We start from the raw sequence: 18,783 nt of genomic DNA, 5'->3' as shown, positions 1-18,783 counted from the left end.
TGAGCGGATCTCGGAAAATATTTTCCCAACGCGAGATATTCTGCAGAAAATTTCGATCTGTCCCGTGGGAGCTTAACGACTAAGCACCGCCGTAACGGCGGAGACGAAGAAAAAAGTAAGTAAAGAGGGGCAAAAAAAAAAGAAAAAAGAAAAGACAAGAACGAAAGAACGAAGAAAAAAAGAGGAAGACAACGGGCGCACCGATGGCGGAAGGATGAAATGAAGGAAGAACGCACAGGCGGCGGATAGAGAGTGGAAGCGAAGTCAAGTGGATACTTACAAATTTAGCGGTCTGCGCCGCCAACATGTCCGAGTACTGTATTAGTGCCTGGAAGGAGCCTGGAACACAGAAGCGATAAAAACCATGAGACTACGTCGTCCGTTCGTGAATTTTACGAGTTTCCCGCACAAGCCGCGCTCGAGATCGCAAAAGAATGGATAGTCGTGATGGCCGATAAATTCATCGCGAATGGTAAGGCACGAGATAGCAGCATTGAGCGGGAAAATATATCAGTAACATGGAAAAAATAATTTTGCTCAAGTATGAAAATATTCAGCTAACAATCTAATAGATAATTTTGTTAGATCATCAAAATAATTATGTGGAACTCTTAAAATATTGCATATTTTAACAAAACAAAAAAATTTTTTAAAAATAAATTTTGCTATATTATATATTTGTGTATGAAAATAATACAAAAAGTTTGGTAAAATACAATATAACAAATTATTTTAATAAGTAGACAAATTTAAAAAAAAATACTTCAGATAAAATAAAAACATTTTCATTTAAATTAAAAAATTATATTATTAAATATTGATATTATCGAACTGTTTTATATGTATATTATATTTATATATTTATACAGAAATATAAATTGCTAATCCATTTTTTGCAGAATTATACAGAAATAACATCCTTAAGCGTTGCTATATAATTATTTTGATGGTTCAAATAAAATTTTTTTATCTATATCTAGCTAAATTTGTATACACTTCGACACATGTAAAATCGTTTTTTCATTGTAATAATAATTATTATGTAATAATGTAATTAAATTATGTAATTAATAATACACTTTAAAAGATGGCAACGCAAAATTTGATTATTTTCTCATTCTGCTCCCTAATGGCGTATCGTGCAATTTTGCATGATTTGCGTTACGTAAATAACGACTCCGTAAAAGTGGCCGGAGCCTTTCTCTCGTAATAGCAAACTTTCAAGGTATAAAATAAACCTGCAAAAACCAAAAAATGAAAATTACGAAATATTCTGTGAAACACATTGGAAGCGTAAGGCGCGCAAAACGCCATCGAGAATGTAGCTCTAAATGCAAAATATGTAAACTCTTGAAAATTTGATTCGAAGTAGAAAACGGTACACATTTTTTTTTTTGCGTTAAATGCGTGTGGTATTTGAAGTACTGACTGGATCCTGGGTACAAAAAGCGGTGATTTGTTAATTTAGTGCGCGACCGCTGCGAGAAACTAACTCTGTCATGATAATACATTTTTCCCGTGCGGCCGGAAAGCGGGAATTGTTTCGTTAGCAGCGTTGACCAAAGTTCCAGCCGGCAGCTACGTTATTTCATTTACAAATTTGCTCCACCGTGATAATGGAACTCTTTACAATAATACGTTAAAGCTTGAACATGGTGTGCGCACGCGCGTGTACGCACACGCACACAATTTCACGCTGATAGGAACCTTTTATTTTCCTGAATCCAGAATTATTCCGTATATGTAGGATTTTATGCGAATTAAGAGAAATGTTTGATTAAATTTGCCGCAGAATACACATATATGGTACAATTGTACGACGTTGAAGATAAAATATTCATAAACGTTAAAATTAACGAGTTTGCCGATTTAGCTAGGTCAAAGTTTTTCTGAAAATTACCAATTAAAGTAGATTTAGCAAGATGATTGATTGATGTATCTATTAAAAAAGTAACAACTCTTTAATTGATAATCAGTTACAGACGTTTAATTTACCGTGTTTGTTTTATCACGTTGTAAAAAAATTCAAGTAACATTACAATAATTATAGCAGATAATTTTGGGACTCGCTATTAAAGAATGTACATTTATACACGTAAATAAAATCATAACTTTGTAAAAATATTTACGTAATAATTCAACAAGAAATTATGCATTTTTATAAATTTTATATCAATATGTAACAATAATGTATAAGAATAATATGTAATATTAACATGAACACAAATATAATAAATGCAATATTATCATATTACGTTACAAATTTTACAAAAATTTGTGTATTTTTATAGAAAGACATATATACACATATATATTACTGCACTTCTCCATCCAATAAAAAGATATATTTATACGATTAGAGATAGAAGTATTAATTTTTGTAAAAACGCATAATTTTAAATACTTCCACTATAAATTATGTAATTTTTACATATATTATGTAATTTTATATACCTTTTTTTACAGTGTAAAATGAGCGAAAAAAAGATAAACAGATAAATGATCCATATAATCGCGATACGAATTCACGAGAGTAAACAATTGCGAAAGAAGGCAAAAGTTAAAATTGGCAAGCAGGCCGAATGTTTTGCGAATAAGTTAATACAGCACACCGTCGCCGCTCGTTTTTCGCATCCAGTCATATATGTGCACGTGTGGCGGTCAGGTTTATAATTGTCATTAAATCTCAATTAAATGAAATGTCGCAAGGCAACCCCTGCAATTGCAATTTCGCGAGTTTTAATCTCGCATATGTATACGTCAAATTTTCGCACAACTCCGACTATGCCGTGCGCGCCCCACTTGTGATATTTCATTACGCGCGCGTATGATACGAAACAAAGGATCGGCCCGCGGCAATGTTATTTAATTTTTGAATCTGAATTGCGGAAGCGAAAAAGAGCTGTCTTCCCCCCGGCGTTGGAAAGCCCCGATGTTACGAACGTTAGAAAAAGAAGTATGACGCGCGCCCCGCTTTTCATTTCATGACAATCGTGATTTTCTTTCCCCCAGACGGAATGGCCGTGGTAACGCGGTAATCGCGATGATAACGTTTACTTTGCTTGCAGACGCAGCTTCGTGCTTCAGTAACCAAACGCAGAAATTTTCATTGAAAAGTTTTTTATTGCAATCTCTCGTTTGAAAATTCCGAGATTCGAGTCGTAAGCCAGAATAATATAATAAAGCGGGATAATTTACTTTTGTACCGCCAACGATTTTGCTTTTGTGCTATTTACTGTCGGAGTAATTCATTTTGCGTTATTTAGAAGGTAATTAAAATATCGTCTGAGATTTCCTTCGCTGCTCGTGAGTGACATCCCCTCACGTATAGTTCGATAACGCGCAAAATTATAAGTATTTGCATTAACGCAAAATCCTCGTGTTATTCGCGAGTTTCTTGCGAAACGGCAAAATTTTTCATCGGGATTACGTATTCCCTTATTTAGCCTTAACCATAAATAAAGCATCCTCAATTTATTAAAAAAGAATAAATTAGTAATTAAAATCTTATATGTATGTATATATACATAAAATAAAATTAAAATATTAATAAAAGGGCTATATCAGTCTAAAGTAATTAATAATATTCAAATTTTTCAACTTAAATTGTCTTTAGTTAAAATTCATAAAAATAGCTAAAGATGAAATATTAAAACACATATTTTTACAATTTAATTTTTAACTGTTGTTATAAATTTTAATTAAAAACAATTTTTAATTAAAAAATTTGCGCATCATTGATTGCGTTAGATTCGTATATACTTTTTATCAATGTTAGAATCTCAATTTTATTATTGTACATTTTTTGGGAAAAAAGCGATAACAGCAGCAGAAGAACTAATAAAATAATATTAAAATTGTGATAAAAAAATATTGTTTTTTGACTTATTTTTCGTTAGATATAAAACGTCAATTTGTGCACTGAGAAAATTATCTGGAAATATCTTGAAAATAAACGTATCACATAGAAGATTCTTCATCATATCAATTAGAATTCTTGTTACTCTAAGTAGAATTATAATAGAATCAACCAGAAAATTCTGATATCTCTTTTCAAGTAGAATTCCAATTAATGCAACCAGACTCTTTTTTCATTATGAGGGTGCTTTGTACTTAGGGCCAAGGCCGTAGATGGCAAACACAGACTCTGTGGCGTTTCGCAGTCGAGACCTGCTGGCGATCCCTGTTGAATTCTGGGAGGACCCCCGAAGCGTGTGTATATGTGTGTAACCACGCGAAAGCTCGACATCACGACTCGCGCATCGCTTGTTGCGACGCAACGAACACCGACGCATGTGTGCACAATCACACACCCACGCACACGCGCACGCGGAATAATGATGTTCTCTCGCGCTCATCTACTGCAAACATGAATTAGTAACACGCTCGCCAGCTACGTACCGAAGGCTTTCCTTGTACCTTTTATGTAACGAGTGTAGCGAGAGATTGCGCGCAATATCCAACTCTCTGTTAACGATTTCGATTAGAACAGGGAAAATTTTAAGACACCGGTGCATTGAGATTCCAAATATGTCTTCAGGTATTTTCTTTTTTGTTATGCTGCACTGAGGAAACTTCTATTATTCGTAAGTTATTCACAATTCGTGATTTAAGGATGCTTTGACCGTACATCAGCTGCAAAAGTATTAAAAAAAGGTTGATCATAAATAGCCTTAATCAACTATAAAAAGAAAATAACAAATAATTAGCTTGTACATGTAAAATGATCATATTTTGGTGCAATTTTAAATAAGTAAAAATAACTTTTAAACGAGTTAATAAATTAGATTATAATAAATTTTTAACCGAGAATATTTGTTACAGTTTTATTGGTATCTATAAAAAAATTGATTTAATTTATAATGATAGTTCCTCATCAAAAATTTGTAATAAATATTACAAAACGCGATTTTATATAAGAATCCATATACAAATAAAAAAATTAAATAACTTAAAAAAGTAAATGACTTTTAAACCAATAGACTAATTCTGTTCAAATTTCATATAGACATTCATATATTATAAACAATAAAATTTTTATATTTTTGGTAATGTTTTGAGATGTGACACGTGGATCCTTATACAATAAACGTTTTGCTGCCATTAAATTTTCACGCATCGTTGGCCCCGATTTCGTAACATTCGCAACAATTTCGCTTCGAGATGAATATCAGGAAGACACCCTTTGGGGCACTCGGCGCGATTGCGAAAGTACTAACGGCGCCAAGTGCGCGCAATGACGCCGACAGGCCAGGACGCACTTGAAGCACACTGAAGTACTCAAGTGCCGAGTGGCCTGTCTACCAATGAGAGCGGAATCTGTGCAGCGCTTGCGAGAGTACAGAAGCTTCGCTCGTTCTCCCTTTGGCACATCGATTCTAGGTCGCGACACAATGACGATACACATATTTAAACACGGTACTTACTGTTCTTTGTGAAGGTGACGATCTTCAGGACCTTGCCATAGCGCGTGAAGATCTGTAACATACAGAACAAGTTTTGGTTGAAACAAAATCGATTGACTTATAATTCATAAGGAATCTTATCTCGATCGATCTATAAGAAATCTCATCACATTTCTTACAAGAAAACACAACAAAAGGAATCTTCCTTCTATTTTAATAAGCTTTAGATATTGATATTGAGAGAGAGTGAGAGAGAGAGAGAGAGAGAGAAAGAGAGAGAGAGAGAGATCGGTTTTTCCTTCCTGAGTGAACATCGTTTAACACTATTGGATATTATTATAGGAGCAATAATAGAGTAACCCAATCTCTTGAGTTAATAACATTTTATTATTTTTAATCTCATATATATCAAAATGTAAATTAATTCATTTCTGTAATTAGTTTCAAAGTAAATAACGTCCATGTTAACTGCACTTGATAAATAATAAAGTACATTTGAGTTAAATTTAATATATTTTCTAGAGTGTTAAATTTAATTGTTTTATATATAGTTAACGATTTATTTAGTAAGAACAGTGGCGACTTACAAAAATGATTAAAAACAACTCAAATTCTTGAATATAATCTGATTATTTATTTAATTATCAATTTAACGGTAAATCATCAGATATAAAGAAATATTTTAAGTAAACGTTGATTTTCAAAAGTACTTTATAATAATAACATTAAAAATCTTTAATTTTTGTTAAAATAATTTTTTTATATAGATTGAAAAAATCATTCACTTAGAAAGAAAAAGAAACAACAAAAGAAATTTAACGTACAGAAATGAATTATAAAAAAAATATGTCTCTTATTTTCGTCTATATCCAAAAGTCATCAAAATGAGGATATTTGATTGATGTTCCTTGTTAGATAATTTAATCGGCATAGAAAATAATTACAAAGATAAATTTACCTGTAAAATTACAATTACGTTTATAATAATAACACGAAATTTAAGGCGATGAGATCCGCAGGCGTTTTGCGAAAAATTACCTCGATTGAACCTCATAATTAACGTTCGAGACTACAATTGTCATAATCGTATCGCTGCACACAAGCTCGGGCAGGACGTGACCGATGAGAATTATGAGTTTGGCAAACCGACGGTATTTCGCAGCGACGAAATTACAAAATAATTGGTGTGGATATTACGACAAAGCGATTTATTTCGGGGCAACGAGCTACAAAACGGGCGTGTGGATTATCAAACTTATAATGCAGCAATTATCCTCGGTAAAAGCAGCTATCGGAATCCCCGGTAAAACAGCTCGTAATTACGATAACCGGACGGGCGTTCTAAAAAAAAATTGATTTGCGACACAACAGGCGCGGTCGCGGAATGGCGTTCTGCATAAATACTAGCGATATATTCAAAGGCCCGGGGTAACGCTCGCATGAATTTTCAAAAGCCTCTTTGGCGAGCAAGCGGCGCGGCAGCCACGGCGACGGGAGCAGCAGTATCACGCAATATTTACAGGCGTATACGGTGTCGAGCCGCGGGCTAATAATCGCGCACGGCTCACGTCAAACCGTCGGCCGTCATTGTCATATATTTGGTCGACAATGCCGATGATCACATTAATACCGCGAATGCAAATATTTGTCCCGGTATAACCGTTGCGTTCGCAACGGTCAACTGTGTACGGTTGGTTCTCCCGCGGCCTGGCCGTATGCCGCGCCGCGCCGCGCCGCGCCGGACCACCAGGGGATTAATGATTTTTTAATCCATCGGCTTTTCAAACCGATCGATCGATTGTAAATCATTCCTCGTTATTAATATCGATTTCATCATTGTTATTATGATCTCACGTCAATTAGTGGCTCATTAGACTAGTCTGACAAACAGCATTGATTTGTGAAGTTAACACCTCAACTTTAGTTCTCGAGAGTTTTGATTAGAGTTCTAGTTTCCTTTAAAGAGTATAGAAGTTCTTTAATGTTTTTAAAAAGTTCTAGCGATTACTACTATTAACTCTATTAACTCCGGAATAGTAACCTGGAGTATTTTTATACCCCAGCGGTAAAAAAAAAAATAAATTGTAAAATATTGTATGGATATTTTTTTTTCTTTAACATATTTTTCTACTTTCTTAATAATTATTTTCTATGAGCCTCAAAATATGCAATATTACTGAAAATTTGCAATTAAAAAAAAACGTTATATTAACTAAAATTCTTACTTTTTAGAAATAATGTCATAATAACCTATTTATACTTCTTTTGATGTTTTATTTAGTTTCTACTTAACTTTTAAAAAAAAATTATGATTAATCCACAATGTGTTCTCAAATACTAATAAATAGGAAAAGAATCATTAAAATACATAATGTATTATAGATAATAGTGATTTCAATTGAAGTATAGAAACACCTCAACTAATCATTCACGCAAAAAAATGATGTGATTATTCCCAAGGTAAAATAACAATTAAAAATGAGGTGCTAACTTTACGCCCGATATCACAACCGAATAATTCTGAATAGCTATTTAATATCAATGAGTGATTTCCCGCGCGGAGCTATTTTTTGACGCTCGAGATCGTCGAAAGGGCGCGTTCGCCGAGTAAATACGTAAAAACTCGTAAAAGCGTGACCGCGAGGAGAAATGAAAAATTTCCGAGCGGGACGCGAGAGAACGGAGGGATGGGAGGAAAACACGCTAATGCGAGCCGTGTTTTAGCTCCCGAAAATATTCAATATTGCACGCGACCCGCGCACCGAATGAGAAGTTTATATTTCGCCGCTAACGCGACGATAAATTCGCAAAATTGAAAATAGAGAAACGCATCGTCGGAAGAATAGAGAAAAAAAAAATAAAATAAAACGATCGCAATATTGCGGAACGTCGCGCCGCAATATATAAAATGCGTATGAGGATGCATTTCTTGCAAGCTATGTTTTCTGCTCCGCGTTTTTGAGATCACACTTCCTTAGATAGTGGTATGTGAAGTACGACGCGTAAACATATAATCGTAATCTTTATAGTCTTCGTAAAACTCTTGCATTCGAAATTGCTCTGTAGAAACCTGCAAAGGCGTTTGTTCTCGCAAAACCAATGTAATTGATACTGTCTACAATTCTTACGTCACAACAACTTCTCTCACTCTCTCTTTCTCTTGTGTTAAAAAAAAAATTTACGTTTTAATGATCAAATCATTCAGAGAAAGAAAAATCACGTAAGAGACGTAATTTGTGGTAATGCAAACTGATTTTTAAAACTCGCTAATGAGTGCGTGAATCGCAAAATAGCGACGAATGCAGTGTATTGTTTGATTAATTAATTCTCCATTTTTGTGTTACTGCGCGCGCATCTTTTAGGGAACATGGGAAATGAAAAAATTGCTGTAATAATGAATGGAATTCTGATGCTAAAAGGGAATATACGCAACGTGAAAGCGGCTCGGAAGAATGTGAAACACGCGCCGCGGGCTTTACACAACGCTTCCGTAATTAGTGGAACTCCGGAGAGAAAAGATGTATGCAACCGTGTTGTATATCTGTGATATGTACGCATACACCAATTGGAACAAAGACTTTTCGTATGCCGACAGCGCGAGCAGAACTTGAACGAGACTGCGGCACTTCTTTTTTAAACAAGTCGACAAAGTAATGTTCTCTGGTGCACAATGACCATCCATCGTGCGTACGAATTATAGGATGAATAAAAATTCTGAAAAATGAAATTCTTTAATCAAACTAAATTGCGACAAAATATTCTTATATAAACGAATAATTCGGTCACATTATACAATGCAACGTCAGTATAATATTCTTTAACAAATTTAGGAAGAAATATAATTATCTATAAGTTTTAATTTTAAAAATTAAATAGTATGCGGAGAAAATTATGGTTCAATTAACAAGACATAAGTATTTGATTTAGTAAAAAATGTGTAATAGTTAATAATAAAATAACATTTAAAAAATTAAGATTATAAAAATACAGTGTCTTGATAATTTCACAATCGATGCTTTAATTACTTTTTTCTTGGCAAACCATACCTTATAGGTATAGACAATACTTGTTTTTATATATTATGTAATTGGTGCGTCCCTTGATAATTTCTTTCGCCTGTTTGTACGTTGTAACAATTAACTTTTTCCGATAAAGAGCGAGAAAATTTGCCAAAAAGACCTTTAAAAATCGTTTGAAATGTACGAGACTGTGTTTACGGAATAGCAAAATTTTCCCAAAAATAAACGTCGAGTATAATCATTAAGGCCTGCCCATTAAAGAGGCATCAATAACGATAAAAATTGGTGCATCTCCGCAAGTAGATCTCATTATCGTTACACGTTTATATTCCGCTATAAGCAATGAAAATCATTTTTATGGTAATTGTGCTCGGATTCGAAATTTTAGAATTAGCAATTACAGGTAGGTTGTATGTTGCGTTTTTTCATGATGTAAGCCTTTCTTTTTTTTCTGTAATGCACGAGTAAACTCAACAATACACTGCGTAACATAATAGGTATTTTTGATTTAAAAAAATAAGGTAAATGTTTTAATGGCTGTGAATAAGAAAATATGATCAGTTCTGTATTATTTATTAATTATTAATTAGTAATATTATAAAAAATTATTAATTAGTGATATTGTAAAAGAGGTAATTAATATTCACATGAAACTTTGTTTTGTCGACGATCAAAAATATCAAATGAATCTAAAAAAAAACCATTTAAAAATATTGATATCATTATTAATTGCATCAGTAACTGAACTTTTAATAAAATAAATTAAATACCATTTTTTTCATTAAAATTTAAAAAATATTGTATTGTATTTATCTAATCATATAGTGGTTTTATTTTATGATAGAAAACTAAAAATTAAATTTAAAGAAATTTAAAAAATTTAATTAAAAAAATTTAATTTTTAGTTTCTTGCAATCATAGATTATATCTGCTTATTCAAGATGATAAAATAAATGAAAATACGATCGTCTCTGCGAAATTTGAAATGAATAATTTTTTTTGCAACATTAACAATTAAAACTATATGTCTATTACTTATTTTGATACAAGATTTTATCTTTTTACTGTTATTGACAAATACTTTAATAATTGTATATTATTGATTTCTCAATGATTGCAGGGCTTATTTCAGTGTTATTTGGGACATTTATCTTATTATGTTTCTATTTACCTTATTAAGTTTCAACTGATGTACAGCAGCACGAACGCTACCGGGAATCGAGCACCCCGCAACGCTGGCTCGCATTACATCAAATAGAGAATTCGATTATCACAGGACTATTATCGCGGATGTGTGTGTTACGCTCGGAGATTGTAAACCGAGTAAATTAAAAGTAGATGGATCGTTCGCGCGGACGGATTCAGCGGCTGAGGCTTGCGAAGGCGGAAAAGGTGATAACGATGATAATGTTTAGAATATATGGATTACAGTTCCATCCATTACGTTCATACATCCGCAGCGTCCATTACAGACCACAAGACCGCCCGTAATAGCTCGCTCGGCTATGCGCATTTCCCTCTTCTTTCTCTCCTTCGCTCGCCATCACGGCTGCAGCTGCAACTGCAACTGCCGCGCGTTTCCCTGGAACGGTAAACGGTGCACGCTATTTACAACGCGTAATACGGAAAGCAGCAACGGCGGCAGTAGCTGCAGCAGCGCACCGTCGGGCCGTACATGTTTTTATCCGTTTTCCGATAAAACGGAAAATATTTCAATTTTGATGTTCGAATTTTTGCCGGCCGTGTTTCCGGCTCGGAGGATACATGCGTCCGACCGAATACAGTTCGATCACGAGCGGATATGAAGTCGCGATGCGTTCCGTCAGTATTTACCCCGAGATTGCGCCAATAAACGGACGGATCGATGATAATCGCGAGAAATCGTAGAGCACGGGGAGAGATAATCCTGAAATAATCCACGGGCAGTTCTATAATTTTTCATAGACGTAATAATAAAGATAGACTGCGTATTCCTATAAAGTTATCAGTCTTGGTTTAGAAAGAATCCTTTCTCTCTCTCTCTCTTTTTCTCCACTTAAGGTTGAGTTGAAACACTAGACATTGAAGGAGCAATATTGTAGTAACCCAAACCGTTGAGTCAAATAATATTTTGTTACTTTTATTTTCCATCTGTGTCAAAATGTTAATCAATCCATTTCTGTGGTTAGTTTCAAAGTAAACAGTGTCCGTATGTACTTGGTAAATAATAAATTTTAGCCAAATTTAATAAATTTTCTTAAATTAAATTGTTTAACTCTATTGGTTTAGTACAATTAACGATACAATATTGAGCAACGATATAATAGTAGCGACCTACAAATATAATTAAAAATAACTAAAATTCAGTAAAATTTGGTCTTATAAATTGAACAGAGTATGCTCAATTCATTCTAACGGATGCTAAGATCAGGAAATACGCGGTCTATTTTTATTACGTCTACGGATTTTTTGTTCTTTTGTGTTTCCGTGAGTTGATTTTATAGAAAGTTTGCCGCGCGCAATCGCAACAGCTTGTCGACGCGAAGTTTTCATCAGTGCAGAGGGAGAATTTCGAATTCTCATAAATTCATATAATTAATTCCGTTATAATATGAAATTGTTATTTAGTTAATTCCTTCTTTCATAATTTGTTTTACGTGATGAAACGTAACGCCGATGGTAGATCGATGTCGTATAAACATTGGCAGCGCAATGGAAAGCTCCGCCTTCCTTTGGCATTTACACGCGTCCATTACAAACATACTGTACAATAAAATTAATTAAACCGGCATTTAATTAATTACTCGAAATCTGACAAATTTTCCGCTTCCTGCACACTGGCACAAATTGTCCCTGTGAATTTCGGAGAAATTCGAGCTCCGTAGGCGATAACGTTTATTATCGGCACAGTTGATGCATTCCACGATTGCCGCCGACTACACACAAACTTCTGTTCGTTATTGCATCATTATTCTCCTATTCCGTCGTTAGCGTTTGCCTCCTACTGTTGTTGTTATAGAGATTAGGAAAGTACACTCGGCCTACGTCATTACTTCACGATACACTACATATCGTGCGACACGTGCGATTGAAATTATGTCATCCATTACATATCAACAGCCATCATCAAATAGGTATAGTCTATATTGCACCCTTATCATCAACAAATCTTGTACAGTTAGAATCAACAAGATATCGAGATACCGAGGGAATCGCTATTTTTAGCCTACATTGCGGATTAAAAATTTGAAACGACGTGTACAAAAGAAAATATTTCAGTGAAATACTACTTCAAAGTCTGACTCATACCTTATTAAATATTCTTTTTAATTTAAAATAAAGAGATAAAAATATTGCATTTAGCGCAATTATGATTAACATAGCATTGTTTAATTTAACAAAAATGAATTGCAATCATAAGAGCGTTTTCTAAAACTGAGCTGTAGACTATTTTTAATGAAATTTTTAATCTACACTGCCAATTAAAAGTTTGAAACTACTATAAAATTTAAGATTATATATTCCAGTGAAATATTACTTATAAAAGAGAGTTTAATTCATTCAGTCTTATTAAATATTTTTATTAATTTAAAAATAAATACTAAAAAGTAAACATTGTATATTTAGTGTAGTTGTGATTAACACGGTATTTTTTATATTTCAAATTACAATCATAAAATTTTTTTTCCGAGACTAAGCTGTGAATTGTTTTAGAAAATGGATAGAAAAGAATCTTCTGTCAAAAAAATAAATAAACTTTTAGCTAAATATTATCTAGATTAAAAACAAGTATATGTGACAAAAGTGCTATCCTTAGTGCTCTTCTTCTGAAAAAATGTTTTTGTAGAGAACTTTAAAATATTATTTTTCATTTCATTATAAAACAATGAGTAAAATAAAAATGTGTTAAATTATAGTGCATAAGTTTGATTTTGTTTTATATAATTTTCAATTAATGGTCCAAAACTTTTATCTGATATTGTATTCGTTACCAATTCGCTCGGCTTCTATCTAAAAAATGCTCATAACAAATTGTACGCCGATATATCGATGCCGAGAAAGTATTTAATATCGATAATATTGAAGGTCCCGGATATCTGCAACTTTGCGACGAATGGATTAAGGCAATCCGCTTTCACGCCCTGGCAGATAAACAGTAGCGAGATACATTCGTTGGTCGAGATGTAAATAAGCGAAATCGGAGAAAATCAGGAAATCCGAAAATAAGTCGGCAGCCGGCTTTGGCAGTCGATGAAAGAAAATCGGCGTTTCAAGTTCTGCGCCGGATTGAAACTGGAACGATGAGTCGGTTGTGTGCGCATCATTTGCGACGGAAGTTTTAATGAGGACCGAATGAAGTAGATGCTGAATGTAAGTTATTTTAACTGCTAACGTCTAAAATAAGAAAACCATGCTATTGAATGCTAGAATAAAGGAGATTGGATTTGCGATCGAAAAGAAAATAGGAATACACTTAATTTTAGTTACGGCAGAAGGTCAAATGTCGCAGTTGATCTTAAAATAGTTTTTGAATCTATTAATAATTCCGTCGCCAAATCACGACACAACGCGAGTCTGTCATTTATAAATCTCTATCAAAAATGTCAAACAATTAAATTTTCTTTATGTTACATCTGCGAATATGAATTATTCTTATTAAAATATAAGTTCAAAATTAATAGACATTCTATTAATTAAGAATTTTCTAAAATTTGACAAATTACTTTTTTTATGATTTCTTGGAATTAATATCTTGTGATTCATATTTTCTTGAAATTTATTGTATTTATAAATATTATTCTAGTACGACATGTTTAAAAATAAGATCATAAAAAAAATAGGATCAATTTCATAGATTGACGATCCTTAAATCGAATGGTATCGATTGAATATTTAGAATTATTGAATATACATTACAGTTAAAGAAAAATATTCTCCACGAAAAATGTATTTTAAAAGAAGATTTATAAATTATAATTATAGAAGAATATCGGTAAAATGCACTTGTATAGAAAATTAATAAAATATTAAATATTAATTATTTATATAAATAAATAAAAAAACTATTGATAAAAAGTTAGAACAAGATTATTATATGAATAAATCAACTAAGAGAAGCGTCAATTTTGATCAAATTTAAATATTGGAATAATATCCTATACGTATTTATTTTAAATATATTTATCTGAAATATACGACTGCCCGTCAAGATTTTATTTTCGGATTTGCAACACAATCAAACAGAAATAATAATTTCACAAATTAAATTTGATCGTCGTTGTAAAGAATTTATAACTGTTTATCATATTCATTTTGACCTATTTACTCAATAAAAATTATGAAAATAAGAATATCTAATAATTTTCGATATATGGCTGTATACTTAATATTCATTTTTTTATACGAGTTATATTATTTTGCTTTGTTGAAATTAGTTAGTACCTTTTAATTAACATAAATTAAATGAGTCTTACACCGAATACAGATCCAGCAACTGTGTTATAGATTTTTGTTACAGGCGTCAGCTCTCGAGAGTTAATAATATATAGAATAATATAATATAAATTATGGGACGAGAGAGAGAGAGAGAGAGAGAGAGAAAGAGAGATAGAGAGGGTGGGGAATATTTAATGGCAAGCTTCCAAAATCGATTCGCAAAAGTTTAGGAAAAGCTATGGTCGTTATCGCAATCAAACTGTCATAACATTTCCGCGCGAAGCGTGACGTTCTCCCTTCGTTGTCGGTACTATACTTTTAAAGCCACGACTATATATATATATATTTGTATATATGTGTGTGTGTGCGTGTAGAATAGTTCGTTTGTGTGCGCGCTCGAGAGGTTCCCGCGGGAAATCATTCCGCGCGTGCATTCTACATCTGCAATCGATACGTCTGTGTATGTATACGCGTACGCGTGCGGCCGCATCCGTCGCCGAACGAACGCTCGAAAGACACGGCGTTGTTATAACTTTTGCAATCAGACCGACCGTGAGAGTTATCGGAGGCTTCTGTTTGATCCGAAACATTTTTCCGCGGTAGAAACTCTGCGCGAGAGCAACGCGCATTGCGCCGATCAATGACGCTCTTTAATTATCGCAAGTCAAGTTATGCGTGGAATTACGTATTATCTTCCTATAACTGCGAAGAAATTGAATAAAAAGACGTTATCGAATAATTGGATAATCGGATTATTTTAAATTAAAAATGAGAAGGACTGCCATTGATTTTCTCGTCGCATGTAAGTAAAAATTGTAAAAATTCTCGTTGAAAAAGGAATATACACAGTTGTGATAAATTAAGAATGATTCACAGGCGTAAATTATTATCATCCGACACAACGTGAAGTTTTGATTTGATTTGATTCATTAAAGTTCATGTAATTGAAACTTGAAATTGAATGAGTCTACCCCGCATATTAGCGATTGTAATGCGATGAAATTAATGTGCCTCGAAATACGTGTTATTCGATATGCGATTACGCGAATCGGATATATAATTATTCAATAACGGCTGAATTATTAATAGAATATCATATGATGAAATTACGGAAGAAAAAGGATAGCAATTCTTAATTTCATAAAGTGGATTTTTCAAGCCTCGCCGCGCACCGTCTCTCACGCTCGAACGTGATTTTCCCATTTCATTGATTTTTATAAATTATTGTCTTTATGTACAGGCACGTTCAAATTGGCGCGTAGTTTGATTAAAAAACTTTTGTTTATTGTGGACAAAGAGCATTGTGCGTCGCAATCTCGATGACATTGCGTTTGTGTACGCGAATTCACGTTTGCTCATCTATACGCGGGCTCGCAAAAGCTATCGTTAATATTTTATTTGTCCCCCCTGTTCTCTTGCATTGTGTTTCCAGCTGGCTCGCCGCACTTACACCGCCGAAATGGAATTGCGCTGTGAAAGGGCAACGAGGAAAACATGTACGCGACTCCGCGTGGTTCGAAATAGCCATTGTTGCGACTTCCGGTTCGTGTATAATGAGAAAACTTTCGATGAGGGAGATTTTGACCTTAAGCTTGTCTTGGAGTGCTTTACTGGTCTTCACGATTGAGAGGATTATCTGTCGATGGAATTTGCACTCTCCGATGTAACCGAGAGAAATTCACTGTCGTGGATTATCGCGACAAATTTTGTTCTCAACAAAACATATTTATACTTGTACCTGTAGCAGACAGATTCTCTTTTTTCAAATGCTATATTGAATCGGAAGAAAAATTCGTAGTGCTATTTTATTTGTATTATGTCTACACTGAAAGAAAAGATTGGTTGCTGCAGCAAATTAGATGATAAAATATGGCACAGCATTTTTAATTAGTTACTCAGCAACCATTTAAAAATACTATGCCATATCCAGTCAATTTTTTCTTTCGATGCGCATATATAATTAAAAAAAATTTACGAAAAAAATATAAATTATAAAATTATTTTATTATAAAATTAAAATTTTTAAGCACACACGTGTGTCATCTACTAACTTGCGTATATCTTTCAGTCATCTACTTATTCAAAGGTTAACATAATGGCAGATATAGGTGAGACAATAATTTGTACAAATTCTCGCGGCGAATGCTCTAATGATGTAAGATATGCATCTGATTAAGTGATTATCGGTTTACTCTGTGTTAGATATCCAATTCGCGTTATTTCGAGGGTGCTCGCGTTAATTCACTTACACGACCCCCCCCCCCCTTAACCCTATTTCGCTGTGGCACGTCGACTATGCGAATCAATTCGCGTCACTATTTGACAGAACGGTGCGCAGCGTTGCATCTTTGACATTCCGGTTTATTTCCGAAAATGTAAATTAAGAAAGAGAATTAATTAAATTTAAATTAAGAGTAGAGAAGAGAAATAAATAATTTAAACGAAAAAATGTATATATAAAAGAAAAGATAAAAATCGGAATATCCCTTTGTTATTAAACGTTCTATCATAATTTTGATTTGAGATATATTTGGAAATTTTTGTAGATATTACATTTCATTCACCTTAGTTTATAACAGTCTACGCGAACTTGGATATGCAGGTAATATTAACAAGCGAAGAGTTGATAGTCGTGTCTGTAATATTACGAGGATTAATATCAATAAAGAAACTGACCTGGAATCCTCCAAGGATTGTTACCATTGAGAAATGAATGGAACGCACGGAAATGCATCGCCAGTGTAACAATTTCATACGATATTTCGTCAGAAAGGGAATCATTCCTTTCTTCTCTGCAAACATTCCTCTACATATTTCGAGCGTGGCCTTCGATCCGACTCGGACGCGCAAATTTACTCCCATAACCCAGAATGAATATACTAGATGTTTCCATTATTCTACTCGCGAAATCAGCTTCTCTCAGTCAATATTTTCATAAAGATTTAATCGCATAGAACTACAGAGTTAAACACTCCAATGTTTTATGTACATAAATATACAACACATAATAATAATTAAATAGCCCAGACAGAAAAGCATGTCAAAAATTGAAGGATTACCCATAAAAACCATAAAATCTACAATAATCAAATAAATCCATTAAAAATATGTAGGTTATGACGTCAAATCGTTCTCTATCACTAACGTTACATCGAATAACTTTGTTATGGCAAGAATTAAATAAAAAATGAAAAATATAAGAGTTTGTAAAAAATGTTGGCAAAAACAGCAATTTGTAAAATTTTATAAATAAAAAGTAAAGAATTATTGTTTTATACTTCAAATAATATTCTTTCTCCGCCTTTATCATTATTGATGTTATAAAAAAATTCAATTTATATTATGGATTTCGATAGTGAATATAAAATTAAAAGAAAATTAAAAAACTAAACAAGAGTTCAGAAATTTTTTTATTTTTTTAAACAAGCCCTCAAAATATTAATCAAAGTCTAAAACAATTTGTTATTACAGCTATTATATGTCCAGAGAAGAATTACCATATATTTATACAATAAACGATTTGAATATGGATAATCTTTTGTTTTCTGAAAATTTAATTTTTCATACACTTGTTTGGTTTTTATAAAAATTCTTTCACAATTATAACTATCATAGTCAAAAAGATAATTGTTCACAAATTCGTCAAAAAGTAATTCCCATATTATTTACGACGTGTATAGAAGACGTAATCACGTTGTAACGATTTCCTTAATCTTTCTTTCGAAAAAAGAAAGAATAGGTATAGGATCAAGAAGGAGGGAGGGGAGGAAAGAAGATGTCGGAAACAGCTCGTTATTAAATTGAACGCGACCCTTTGGCCGGTGGCCATCGCTCACGGATCCCGCGGGGATTCCCTCGTATCGAGGGATTACAGGTGACCAAACTCCTCCCATTTCGTCGCATTCATCCCATCCCCATTCCGCAAAAGCTGCCCATTACCGCCG

At 33.3% G+C, this 18,783-nt stretch overlaps 1 protein-coding gene across 3 annotated transcripts in view; it reads right to left on the bottom strand.

The window, feature by feature from the left end:
- Positions 1 to 18,783, bottom strand: part of heph (polypyrimidine tract-binding protein 1 heph) — a 347,034-nt gene that overhangs the window by 15,580 nt on the left and 312,671 nt on the right. For all 3 annotated transcript variants that reach the window (XM_018546685.1, XM_018546692.1, XM_018546697.1), the window contains exons 7-8: positions 5,427 to 5,478; positions 281 to 339 (exon numbers count right to left, since the gene is read on the bottom strand). In XM_018546685.1, the coding sequence (XP_018402187.1) occupies positions 281 to 339; positions 5,427 to 5,478 (111 nt within the window). The remainder of the gene's footprint in view (positions 1 to 280; positions 340 to 5,426; positions 5,479 to 18,783) is intronic.

The sequence above is a fragment of the Cyphomyrmex costatus genome, unplaced genomic scaffold, assembly GCF_001594065.2.
Source record: "Cyphomyrmex costatus isolate MS0001 unplaced genomic scaffold, Ccosl1.0 scaffold120, whole genome shotgun sequence".
Lineage (NCBI taxonomy): Eukaryota > Metazoa > Arthropoda > Insecta > Hymenoptera > Formicidae > Cyphomyrmex > Cyphomyrmex costatus.
The sequence above is the reverse complement of the archived record's forward strand: the minus strand, read 5'-3'. Positions and strand labels throughout refer to the sequence as shown.